Source organism: Lynx rufus, unplaced genomic scaffold, assembly GCF_022079265.1.
Source record: "Lynx rufus isolate CCGP_SWC_20201006 ecotype Redwood Valley unplaced genomic scaffold, mLynRuf1.p SCAF_1, whole genome shotgun sequence".
NCBI lineage: Eukaryota > Metazoa > Chordata > Mammalia > Carnivora > Felidae > Lynx > Lynx rufus.
The window spans coordinates 129989058-130002228 of NW_025814823.1; the positions used below are offsets into that span (position 1 = coordinate 129989058).

Sequence of the window (13171 nt, forward strand, 5' to 3'; positions counted from 1 at the left end):
TTTTTTTGAAATAGGTGTTTGACTTGCTAAACAGGAAAACAAAATTAAGAGTGCTGGAAGATGGAAAACAGCAGGTTCAAGTGGTGGGATTACAGGAACGGGAAGTCAAATGTGTTGAAGACGTACTGAAACTCATTGACATAGGCAATAGTTGCAGGTAACTCATTTTAATTAAGGGCAACTTAATTTCTTAATCAGTTTTAGATACTTGCGGTTTCTAAACAAAGCAAAGGTGTTATTCAGTGCCTCTTGGCAGTAAAAATTTGTTCATAAAAACTTTTACTGTTACTTGTAACTCTGAGTGACATCTACTATATTGGTAATCATACTACAAGTATACTAGAAGTGTGCCGGATTAAATTGTATGAATCCAGTTGTATCGAAGTGTTGTAACTCAGATTGTCTTCATTTGTATTTAAATGATGAGAACTGGATAGTTTTTTCTTGCTTTTTAGTGAAAATACTCTGGTTTGAAACATAAACTAAAAGGGTTTTTGTATGTAAAATATCCTTAATCACATTGTAGGACATCCGGTCAAACATCTGCAAATGCACATTCATCTCGGAGCCATGCAGTGTTTCAGATCATTCTTAGAAGGAAAGGAAAACTACATGGCAAATTTTCTCTCATTGACTTGGCTGGAAATGAACGAGGAGCTGATACTTCCAGTGCAGACAGGCAAACCAGGCTTGAAGGTGCTGAAATTAATAAAAGCCTTTTAGCACTCAAGGTAAATAAAATGCATTTAATTGTGAAAAGTCTTTTGCTTTTGACTTTAATTTTGTTTAGAGTATCTAGAAAATGATAGCACTTGTAACATCTAATAAGAGAAGTTATCAAAATTTACTTATGTTTACAGTTCTAGATTTATATTGTGCTCAGAAATTTTCTTTACACATACTCTTTTTTTTTTTTTTTTTTTTAGAGTGAATAGAGGACCAATTTTGAGCCTACTTAGGGAGGTTCCACAGGGCTTTAGTCAGTCATACTGTCTTAGAAGAAGGCAAGGAACCGCAAAACTCAGCTAAGAAATAATGTCTCAGGAAAATGTGGAATGACTTTCATAGAGAGAGGGGGGGAGTGTTACATCTGTTCCTTGACTACAAAAGGAAGGATTGAAAAGACTACAAAAACATTATGTTTTTTCTTTTGTAGTGCCACTTTCAAAGTTTAGCTTTTTATCCTATTGTCTATTACTTCTAAATAGTAGTCATAGTCTCCAGAAGAATCTTTTGGAATGATAAGTACTTTATTGTTGTTGTTGTTTAATTTTATTTTCTTGATTTAAGATTTATGGGACCATCTTTACTGTGCCGTAAACCTGTTAGTAGGGTTTCCAGAGCTGATCAGATCTTAAATGTTAGGGTTATAGTAAAAGATCTTTTAAATATATTAGTTAAGATTACTCTTTATAAGAAGCCTAACCTGTGAAACTTGCTTTCTTAATTGGCAGGAGTGCATCAGAGCCTTAGGTAGAAATAAACCTCATACTCCTTTCAGAGCAAGTAAACTCACTCAGGTGTTAAGAGATTCATTCATAGGTGAAAATTCTCGTACCTGCATGGTAAGTTTATGTTTGTTTTTGTTTGTTTTGTTTTAATTCTGAATAATGAATAACTCACACTATCTGTGGAAAGATTATAATGCACATTAATAACAAACATTTAAATCCTTCTATTGTGAGAGATACAGTGATACTTAAGATGTGGTCCCTGCCAGTCTGATAGAGAGGATTATATTGCAGTTATAATGCATTCCACTAATTCCAACATCTGAGTCTTCTTGAGGTTGGTCTTCGTTGATTTTTATTTTCCTTGAGTATGAGTCACACTTTTCTGTTTCTTAGTATGTCTCCTAATTTTGGGTTCTATCATTTTCACTATGAATAAATACCTTAATGAACACTCTGGATATTCATATCCTCTAAAGATTATTGAGTTTTTTGTTGTTTTAGCCAGAAGTGAACTTACTTGAACTTCAAATTCTTGTCTCCCCTGCTGCGGGCATCAAATGAAATAGAAACCTGTTTAGTTCTTTTAGACTTAGCTATGTTGCTTAGTGGAAGCCTTGTGTATGCCTGTGTCACGGGTCAGCCAGAGATTTGGGGCAGTTTATATGTAGAGTTTCTGGTTGTCAAGATTACCTCCCTGCATGGTTATCTCCCTATTCTGGGACAAATCTCACTTTCTAGCTGCTATATAGTTCTATCTCCAAACTCTGTCTTTTAATTTAACCTGTGAAATTTCAAGTTTCTAATGCAGTTGTAGTTACCCTGTGTGGGAGCAGCAGGGCTTGCCCTTGGGCGGAAAAGCTGATGTGTGGAGGTGGGGATGGAGGATGGGAACACTCAGTGCTATTCCTTTCTAGGTGTTGACCTCCATTTTCTGCCTGATTTAAATTATTTTTCTAGTACTTTCAGAGAGTTGTTTGTATTTTATATGGTTTATAATTATCATCTGATTATGGGTGTGATATAGCAAATTATTTTGGAGTTTAGATATCATAAGTGTTTTCTTTGTTTAATAACTATTTTAAGATTAGATCTTAACGAGCTATATGTTGATATTATTGTCTTCATCATTTATAAAATTTTCTTTACCTTTGCATTTTTCTCCCATAGATTGCCACAATCTCTCCAGGAATGGCATCTTGTGAAAATACTCTTAATACATTAAGATATGCAAATAGGTATGAAAAATAGTTATTCAGTTTCAAATTTGAGGGGAGTAGAGCAGTATTTAGTTTGACTTAATATCTGATGGGATAAATTGTATTACATTTTTCTCTCAGTTTTTAAAAATTTTTTGCATGTACGTTAAGATGGTATGTAGAGTCCTTTGGTCAAATTCTGAAAGTAAATGGAAATGTGTAATTTGGAAAGAGATTTGGATCTTTAGTACAATTGGTCTTTCTTTCAAGAACATGATTACATTTTTCTGTTTCACCAAGTTATATTTCATATTATTTTACAACATCTAAATCACGCAAATTTTTCGTATTAAGTGAGTCTGAGGGGACTGGTCTGGTCTGTGTTTCTGAAATTGTTTTTTCTGTATGCTAAAAATTATTTCTGACAATATTAAGTGTTTTACATGGTGGAATCTAGAGGTTGAGTAAGTAATGATAGCACATTTCTTTCTGATGTTCTATATGAGTTACGTTTTATTATTCATGTAATTAGTATTACATACTTTAATGGGCAATGGCATTATTACAAATGAAAGGACAGAAAGCATTATAGACTTTAATTTATTCTTTATAGTCATGAAATGCCCTTGGAACTTTGGATTATGATGGGCATATTTATATTTGTTTCATAAATTCCTCCCATTGCTCTTGTTTTGAAAAAATGACTATGTATATAGTTTTAAATTTCTATTATCACATATTGCATTTGTGATTTTAATTTTTAGAGATCAGATTCCTTTTTGTATTCCATTTCTACTGTGGACATTCTTTGAATTTTGCTGAACCACAAGTATTTGTCCCGTTTCTTTATTTTAATTGCTATGGAAATTTTGTTTTTAATCTTTTTTAAAAATGGGAAACATTTACACAGAAAGGGGCCAAAAACATAAGTGAATAATCTAATATTTATAAAATAAAAATTCTTATCAGGTTGAAATAGAATGTTTCTACCTCTCTAGAAAGTTCCTCATATGTTCCCTCCTGATTACAAATCCTGAATAACATGTCCAAATCCATTAACCTCTACCCCAAGATAGACATGGCCTTGATTTCTGTGGCCTAATTTTCTGGTTTTTCTTTCTTTTTAAAAATTGTTTAACTGCCTATGACTGTATCCGTGAAAATATACATAGGTAGCTATCTATATTTGAACATTACATAAATGGAATCATACCCTTTGTTCTTTTGTAACTTGTTTTGTTCTTTTTCTTTGTTCTTTTCTTGTTCTTTTGTTCTTTGTTCTTTTGTAACTTGTAACTCTTTTGTTTCAACTGAAGAGATTTTTCAAAATGATGGTAAAAACTGTTGGAAAATATAAGCCTGTTGACATTTTATAAAAAGATAGTAAGATAAAATAACTTCTTTTAAAAATATAATGGATTATTATTCCTGAATGTAAGCCCTTAAAAACTTTAAATTATGGGCTCTGAACTGCAAACATTTATAGTCCTTTTAATTGATTTTTATAATGAACACTTGTAGTATGTAGGGTTTTAATCATTAATTTTAAATGCTTCTTATTTCAAAAGTGTTCATGGGAGAGATGAGAAACAGCTTAGTATAGCAGAATATTACCGTGTTGTAGGATTAAAACAAACAAAAATCTCCATGTCTTCAGACTTCAAACTGCACAAGACTTTCCCTAAGGTGAAAATGTTATATCTGGCCATGTCTCTAGTTCATTAGGTCCTAGTAAATGTTTTAATTTGTTATCCTGTAGTGTAATTTATCTGCAACGTGACTAACCACCTGGGACAAATAATTCTGTCTTTTCTTTCTAAATCTCTAGGAATAAAGACTTTCAACCTCCCTTGATAGCTCATTTGAGGAATATGATTCCTGCATAGAATATTTCCTGTTTGAGTTGGGCAAGAGGTTTTGGAGTAGAGGAAAATATTAGGCCATTAGGGTAATCTAAATTAGGAGATTCTGAAAGAATCCTAAATGAAAGAATCCTAAATGGAATTGGGAGCAAAAAGAGTTACGTCACAGTTAGAAATTTAGTCAGTCTTTGTTGTAAATAAATTTTCCAAAGTGACCATAAAGGATGAAGGGCAGCAGAATCCCATATTGAACCTTTGACAGCAGACATTACCAATAAGTTAAAGGAAGATTGGAAGTAGAAGAAATAGTTTCATCTACATGATATTATTAGTTTGATCTGTGTGACTGTTTATGACAGTTATGTTATGATATGATTTAGATGAAACCTAAAAGAAATGAGAAAAACAGATGGTTAGTATATTGGATTTTTAAATAACATAATGTTTGTACTCAGAGCTAGGTTTGAACCTCACTTATGCCACAGTCTCATTGAATAACCTTGGGTAAGATACTTTATTTATGAACCAATGTCTCATCTCTGAAATGGCAAAAATAGTATTGCAAGAGTGTTGTAAGAATTAAATAATAAAGTGACTAAAATTTACTAATTGTAGTATCTAACATGTACGAAGTACTTAATAAATATTGCTTACTGTTATGAAATGGGATTGGCCTGAAGGGGACATAGGGAATAACAAATATGGGGTCAGAAAAGCTGTAATTTGGTTAAATATAACCATTAGAAACATTAACAAAAGCAATTTAAATTCCATTGCTAAATAGCCTTTTTTTTTTTTTTTAAGTTTTTTTAAGTTTATTTGAGAGAGAGAGAGAGAGAGAGAGAGAGAGAGAGGGAGGGAGAGTGTGTATGTGATCAGGGAAGGGGCAGGGAGAGGGAGAAAGAATCCCAAGCAGGCTCCACACCATCAGTGCAGAGCCTTACATTGGGCTTGATCTCATGAACTGTGAGATCATGGCCTGAGCTGAAATCGAGTGGGGCACTCAACTACTTAAGCCACCTGGGCGCTTCTAAATAGGCTTTTTCTTAACCAGGGTTCTTCATCTGAACCAAACACAGAAGATTATTTGAATGACTGCTCTCTCGGTTTGTACCAAGGATGGGTTATAGCTAATACAATTCTAAATGCATAAGAAGTTAATTCATTACAAACAGTGGATGCCATTAGGACTTAATCCTCTTGTGTCCTGTTTTAAAAGACTGCAATAGTATTGAGGGGTCGTTAATGCTGATATAATATTTGTGGTATTGACTGCACAAGGAAATTTGATTAAGTAGTCAATAGGACAGGGAGACTCAAAACCTTAAAATTGATTATTTTTTCATTATTCTAGATGCAATAAGTCAAAACAATGTTGATCTCTTTTTCTAAATGAATTAAACTGAATACTGAATGAAAACTTGAAATGTGCATTGCTGTCTGTATAAGAGCATTTTCTTTTAATTTGTTGCTGTTTTGGTGCTGCAGAGTAAAGGAGTTTGGAATTAGTCCATCAGACATTCCCTTCTCACAGGGTAGTGGCAGTCGCCCCGATCTCTCTCCTTCTTATGAGTATGACGACTTTTCTCCTTCGATTACCAGGTCTACTTCCCTTCTATGCATAAGATATTTATTATAATAGTTTCTTTTGAATTGCATTACATATAAATATTTCATTTATACTTCTTTTGTTCTGAGCCATTTTATTTTTCATTTTCATTTCATTTGGCAGGTGATGGTTGTACTGCATGATCTTCATTTTTGTGTACTTTATTAATTTATTTGCTTTAAAGTATTGATGTAGAATTCAGGCTTCCTATTTCCCCTCATATTTTTAAGGATGATGTCATCTTTGCATATTTACAGTTGAGAGATAAACTGTCTCATTTAAAGTGAGAAGTTTACCTTTATTTTCTATGTTCTTATAAATTTCCTTGACTCCAAGGAAATAACAAGGATCCTCTTGCTTTAGAACATGTACCCTCCCACTGTGTAAATTGAAGTATAATCGGTAAACACTTTTTTAAATGATAGAAGTTTAGAAATATGATTATTTCACATGTAGCTCTTTTAATAGAGCATTATAACAACTAAAAAGTATGCAAAGTGTATTCTCTGATTTTGGCAGTAATCCATTTATTAAAAGTGCATTTTTCTGTTTATATAATTCAATTGCAAAAGGTTTCTTTTTACTTTGAAATACTGAATTTACTTACTTAGCTAATTATCATTTATTACGTACAATAATTATATTTGAAATAATTGTAAAGTTACCGCAGTAAATTCTGAAAGTTAAATAGCCAAACATCCCTTTGGTCTTCCTGCAGATTTCAGGTAAACTTGATCTGGAAAGCTGACATCATCAGTCTTAACATGTTTAATTGAATTCCCTTTTTATTGAATAGGTTGGCATTTTCTTGTTCCTCTGCATGTGTCTTTGTTAATTTTAGATACCTCTTATGTGTTTATAGGGTGAAAGAATTGACTGTGGATCCAACTGCTGCTGGTGATGTCCGTCCAATAATGCACCATCCACCCAATCAGATTGATGACTTAGAGGCACAGTGGGGTGTAGGGAGTTCCCCTCAGAGAGATGATCTAAAACTTCTTTGTGAGCAAAATGTGAGTGACAATATAGTTGTAACTATCTGTTTTTAGTTCGTTTCATCAGTAGCAGAATTTAATAATTGAAAATTACTGTCTAAGTCAGGGGTCAGCAGACTGACAGCCTCTGGGCCAGCCATCTGTTTTTTACAAATAAAGTTTTACTTAATTGTGGCCAATGCTTATTCATTTACAAGTTGACTGGCTGCTTTCTTAGTACAAAAGCAGTGACAAAGACTATAACGCTCAAAGGCCCCAAATAGGTACTGTCTGGCCCTTGAAAAAGTTTGCAGACTCCTGGGGTGCCTGGGTGGCTAGTCAGTAAGCTACTGACTCTTGACTGACTCTTGATTTCTGCTCATGTCATGGGTTTCATGAAGGGTTTGAGCCCTGCATTGGGCTCTGCCCTGGCAGCTTGGAGCCTGCTTGGGATCCTCTCTCTCCCTCTCTCTCTGCCTCTCTTCTCACACTGTCTCTGTCTCTCTCAAAATAAATAAGCTTAAAACAAAGTTTGCTGACCTCTGATCTAAACTATTATTTTTTTCAGATTTTATATCATTATTAAAATTCGGGGATTTTAAAACTAACACAGGGAAAACAAATTTAAGAATTATGCATACCATATATTGTACATACAGCTTAAAAACAAAATTAACTTGGACACATGCATGTATATTAAAAGGATACCATGGGCTGTATCAGAAGTCAAACATAGAAAAATGCTAATAACATTTGTTAAATATGGTTGTATTCTATATGTTTGAAATGTCTAGTGACATTTCATAATTTAACATGATTCCCGATTACTCAAAAAATTATATCCCCCATTTTATAAGGACTACGAGGTATATTAAAAAGTAACAAAAAAGCACAACACACAGTTTCACATAATTACTTTAACATACTGAGGGGATTCCTTTATGTGAGATGTAAAAGTTTATATAATTAACTTTTAAAGAATTTTAATTATTTAAATATTTTAAAATTGCGTTTTAAATAATTTTTTAAAACTTCATTTTGGGGCGCCTGGGTGGCTCAGTCGGTTAAGCATCCGACTTCAGCTCAGGTCACCATCTCAAGGTCCGCGAGTTCGAGCCCCGCGTCAGGCTCTGGGCTGATGGCTCGGAGCCTGGAGCCTGCTTCAGATTCTGTGTCTCCCTCTTTCTCTGCCCCTCCCCCGTTCATGCTCTGTCTCTCTCTGTCCCAAAAATAAATACACATTAAAAAAAATTTAAAAAAAAAAACTTCATTTTTAAAAATTATATAGTTTTATACCCTTTTTTTCTCAGTAAGAATCTTACAGTAATATTTTGTCATGATAAAAAGTGGCATTTACTAATTTCTTACTACATGACTTACATTTGGTAAGCATTTTATTTATCATCTGATGTAATCCTTAGAATTTGATGTGATAGGTACCATAATTATCTGCTTTTTAACCGATTTTCTAAAAGGTGAAGGAAGTCAACTAAGATCATACATATAGTAAGTGCTAAAGCCACAACTGAAATCTCCATCTTTCTTATGTGAGAGCCAAATCTTAGGTCCACTAAATGTATTGCTAGCCGCAATAATAAAATACTCTTTGGAAATTATATAACTTTAAGTTAATGTTTTTATACTTTTTAACTCAAGTCCACAATATTCTAGAGCAACAAATGGGCATACTACTTTTTGTTATGTTGTTCCAAATTATTGTCTGTTAATAATGAAGGGCTTAATGTAGTGGTCCTCAACTAGGAGTGACTTGACCCCCTAGGGAAAAATGTGTGGAGACATTTTTAGTTGTCACATCTAGTGGGTAGAGGTCAGGGATGCTATTAAACATCATACAAGGTATAAGACAGTCTTCCCTCGAACCCCAAATGTCAGTGGTGCCAAAATTGAGAAACTGGTTTAAAAGTAAGAGTTCTAAACTTTGAACCATAGAAAATAAATAACTGAAAATGAGATTCTGACCTTAATCTATCCCCCATCTCCAAAAGTTTTGAAGGAAAAGTATAGTTGCTTTTAGAATTCTTAACACAAACCATGTATTGTACTTAGTTATGGTGCCTTTTACGGATGTAGAAAGCCAGAACAAGATAGGCCCCCTCTGTAGCAGACCTTTTCTGTTTTATTCTTACATCTTTTGGGTTGGGTCTTTGTAGGACTTTAATTTGGAGACGCTGGCTAGATGATGAGAACTGATCCAGAGGTTTTTAAGCATAATATCATGAGTTCTTGCATTCTCCTCCATATTTGAGAGAGTGTGAGTTTTGCCACCCCTGGGAAACTACCTTGAGGTGGTTCAGAATTAGTTTTTAGTTAAGTATTGGTGCATGTGCATGTTAAGTTTTAACAAGGTAAATTAAAATGGGATAGTGTCTAAGACTTGCCTTAGAGATAAAACCGACACAAGTACACAAACTAGAAGATAATAAAGTGCATTAGAATTCCAGAAATAGTTGCACAAACAAAAGTCTTCTAAGACTGCAGGGAAATGATAGGAACTTGAGCAATATTTTAAAGCAAAGGAAAGAAGACATTCTGGGCTTTAAAGGGAGGTGGGCAGGTAAAATGAGTAAAGTTGGTTGAGTGTGTTTATTGGAGAGAGAGAGGGAGTGAGGGAAAGAATAATGCCTGAATGTCTTAATGAAAACAGATGCCTGTTTCCCAAAGAGAAGATAAAAAGGTCATTGGCTAACTTGAATGTATAAACTTGTAGTGATGGTAGCATACGATGAAAGAGTCACATGTCTCTTTATAATATTTAACCAAAATATGTACATATGTTTAGAATTGTGTATTTTGTTTGAAAAACATTGCTTTTTCTACTTACAGTTTATAAAGTGATTTTAAGTAAACCTTGTCCCTAAAGCCACATTTTGAGGAAATAAATCATTAGACATTGGGGTTGGGAAAGAAGCTCACAAAGAAAGCGAGGCTAGAGAAGTTTTCACTTGATGTAGGACCAAAATAGGAATATGTTATATTTATGTATGTGGATTTTTTGTTGATGAGGTAAAGTTGTCATTTGTCAGTTAAGATTTCTCTAAAAACTGGAAGCACGTTATATGCTGTAACTCAGAAATTAAGACTGAGTAGGAGTTGAGACCTTCCAAAACACTAATTTGATAGTCACAGTCATGAAAGACATTATCTTGAAATCTCTTTTCTGGTGGAAAGATGTATAAGACATACCTATGATTTAAATTGTTAGTGAAAATTAAACAATATTGAAGAAATATTTCAGCATCTTTATTGCTTTCAATAAATGTATTTTTGAAAAGTTGCGCTGTTCCAAAAGAGATTGCCTTTTTAGGGTAATTCTGCAGTAAAGTCTGTGCTAAATGAAAATTATCTCTTACTTAATATGCTTAAATATGGGGTATCTTATTGTGGCTTTGCCTTTTATATTATATTTTCATAGTCTTTATCTTTCAAACCTCCTCAATTTCTAAATGGCATTTTTATAAGTGACCTAGAAAAACTATTTTTTTGTAACATATAAAATGTAAAGTCCTAATTTTTAAAACTGTGTTCATCTCAAGGAAGAAGAGGTTTCCCCCCAATTGTTTACTTTCCACGAAGCTGTCTCACAAATGGTAGAAATGGAAGAACAAGTTGTAGAAGATCACAGGGCAGTGTTCCAGGTAAAGTTAAGACAGGACCTTACATCAAAATGTTTCTGTAGGGAAATTAACTAAAAACTTTCATAATACTTCGAATATCACACCAATCTAAAAATATACTTATTGTGTGTATGTGTATTTGTGGGATATATGACACAGGATATTTTGAACAGAATGATTGATGGTTACAATGTTTATTTTGCACTATGGTGAAAGAATCTGGTTTATTTACTACTGTTCTGTTTTATTTGCTTTCTTTAGTTGTCCATTTTTAGAGAAGGGTTGAACTTCTCCCCTCCACTATCCTTTTCTCTCTTGTTAGGTCAGTTTATTTGACAGCAGTAAGAAAAACTTCTAAGGGTTATCAGAGTAGTTGAGGAAATACCTTTCTTTGATTGCTTTAGGAGAGGTAGGGTTACTGTCAGTGGCAGATGAGTAAGGGGTGTTAAATCCTTGCCTGTCACAGCAACTCCTGACGTATTCATCCCATTGTGTTCAGCCAGTTAAAAGCACGTTTACTTGATGATTTCCCTCTTGATCCCCCTATTGCCTTTTTAACAAGAAAATATCCTAGAGGGTGATACTTACAAGGAAGCGTAGATAAAGTTTGGATATCATTATGGAAACTATAAATATGTTCTGAGAAAAAAGTGAACAATAGCTCAGTCTTTCTTTTGACCTGTGTTCTTTCTCTGATGTTGAAGAGATATTAACATGACTCAGCTGTAGACCATTTGAGCACCTGGATGAAAGGCTCAAAATATAAGTGAACTATTAATTTTATAAATTGAGAATAGGATGTACATACATTGAAACTGTTATAGTTTTAGTCAAACTCTTACTATGAGAATCTATTTAAAGGCCTAGATGTTTAGATTAAATCAAGAAAGGACACTTGTAATTTAAGAAATTTGTGTCCTTTTGGAGCAAGGTGTCTGTCAAAAAAAAAGACCATCGTTTCCCACCCTGCCATTTTATGGTGAAGTCTAAAAAGTTCTTTGCTCTTTGGCAGAACTGGATGTTTTGAGTTTCAGTCCAGTGTTCTTTTTACAATTCCATTTATTGTTCCTCCATACTGTGATCTGCCATTTCTTAAAATAGGGTTTTATTTTAAAAAAGTAAGTAGATAGCTAAGAAAAAAGAAAAAATTGTGGGGGGTGTGTGTATATATATTTTAACTGATATATGTATAGTTTTCTAATAGATACCTACATCAGCTAATTCTTATGATACACAGTCCAGTTATAATTAGCCATTAAATTGCATTGGAATCCAGCTAGAAAGTGCCCATTTTTATATCCCAAAACTCTTTAATTCAGAATGATCTGAACTTGTTAATAATCAGTATGATTCATTACATTGCTAGGAAATGAAACTCCTAAATTCCACGTTATCTAAAATCACTTAAGAATGAAGGGTTTCTTTAAAGCATGTGTGAATAGTAAGTAGCTACTATTTAGTGGTTTCTTTGACTCTTGTAAAATTGGCTGTCCCTTATAGTTAAAATAATTTTGAAGAGCTGGTATTTAACCACTGTGAGGCCACAAATGGGGATGTAAATGCTAGATGATTTACAAGTTCTAGGCTACCATAGACCTCATTTGATTGCTCAGTAGCTTTGTTATACCCATTTTCCCCCAAATTTAGGGATAGCTACTAAAATTTTGAGAATTAATGTGCTCACTGATACTTACGTGTTTGATTCACACCCTTACCCAGGGCACAGTAAAAGAAAAATGAAGTTCTCTTGCTTGGCTTATCACATTTGTGTTTGTGTTTGAATTTAAGGAAATATTTCTTAATTTTATTCTGTAAATAAAGATGTTTTATACTTACTAAATTCTCTAGTTTTAGAGAATCCCATCTTCAGTATGTTTGATGATATTTAGCATATGCCAACGTTTTTAATTGGTCTTTGTCTTACAGAGAGGCTTATTGGATTGTTGAATTTTTGTCCTTTTAGGAATCTATTCGATGGTTAGAAGATGAAAAGGCTCTCCTAGAGATGACTGAAGAAGTAGATTATGATGTAGATTCATATGCTACTCAACTTGAAGCTATTCTTGAGCAAAAAATAGACATTTTAACTGAGCTGCGGGGTAATTCTTTTTCATTTTAGTGTTTTACGTCTACTTAATATTTGAATATAATTAGTAGAGGATTCATATTGCAAGAAGACATCTGAAATAAAAATTATGGGCACCATTAATACATTTCCAGAGGTATTTAAAGACAAACCAATCATTCTGTTTTTTTTTTTTCTAAAAACATGGAATATCATTTCAAGTGTTCTTTAGTTCTCTTTTCTCTTTAGGCATTTGTAAAGATAAAAGCATATTATGATTAAAGAGGGAAATGTATTTTAACAAATTTGTAAATTTTATACACTTCATTCAGATTTTTAGTTTGATCGGCCAGTGCTTTTCAGAATGCTTTTGCTT

The 13171-nt window shown here is 33.3% G+C and overlaps 1 protein-coding gene across 2 annotated transcripts in view; it reads left to right on the plus strand.

Moving 5' to 3' along the window:
* The window catches only part of KIF2A (kinesin family member 2A), a 68180-nt gene that overhangs the window by 47713 nt on the left and 7296 nt on the right, over window positions 1–13171 (plus strand). For both annotated transcript variants that reach the window (XM_047087015.1, XM_047087025.1), the window contains exons 13-19: window positions 15–157; window positions 527–731; window positions 1455–1565; window positions 2622–2689; window positions 6984–7134; window positions 10650–10751; window positions 12694–12829. In XM_047087015.1, coding sequence (XP_046942971.1) covers window positions 15–157; window positions 527–731; window positions 1455–1565; window positions 2622–2689; window positions 6984–7134; window positions 10650–10751; window positions 12694–12829 — 916 coding nt within the window. The remainder of the gene's footprint in view (window positions 1–14; window positions 158–526; window positions 732–1454; window positions 1566–2621; window positions 2690–6983; window positions 7135–10649; window positions 10752–12693; window positions 12830–13171) is intronic.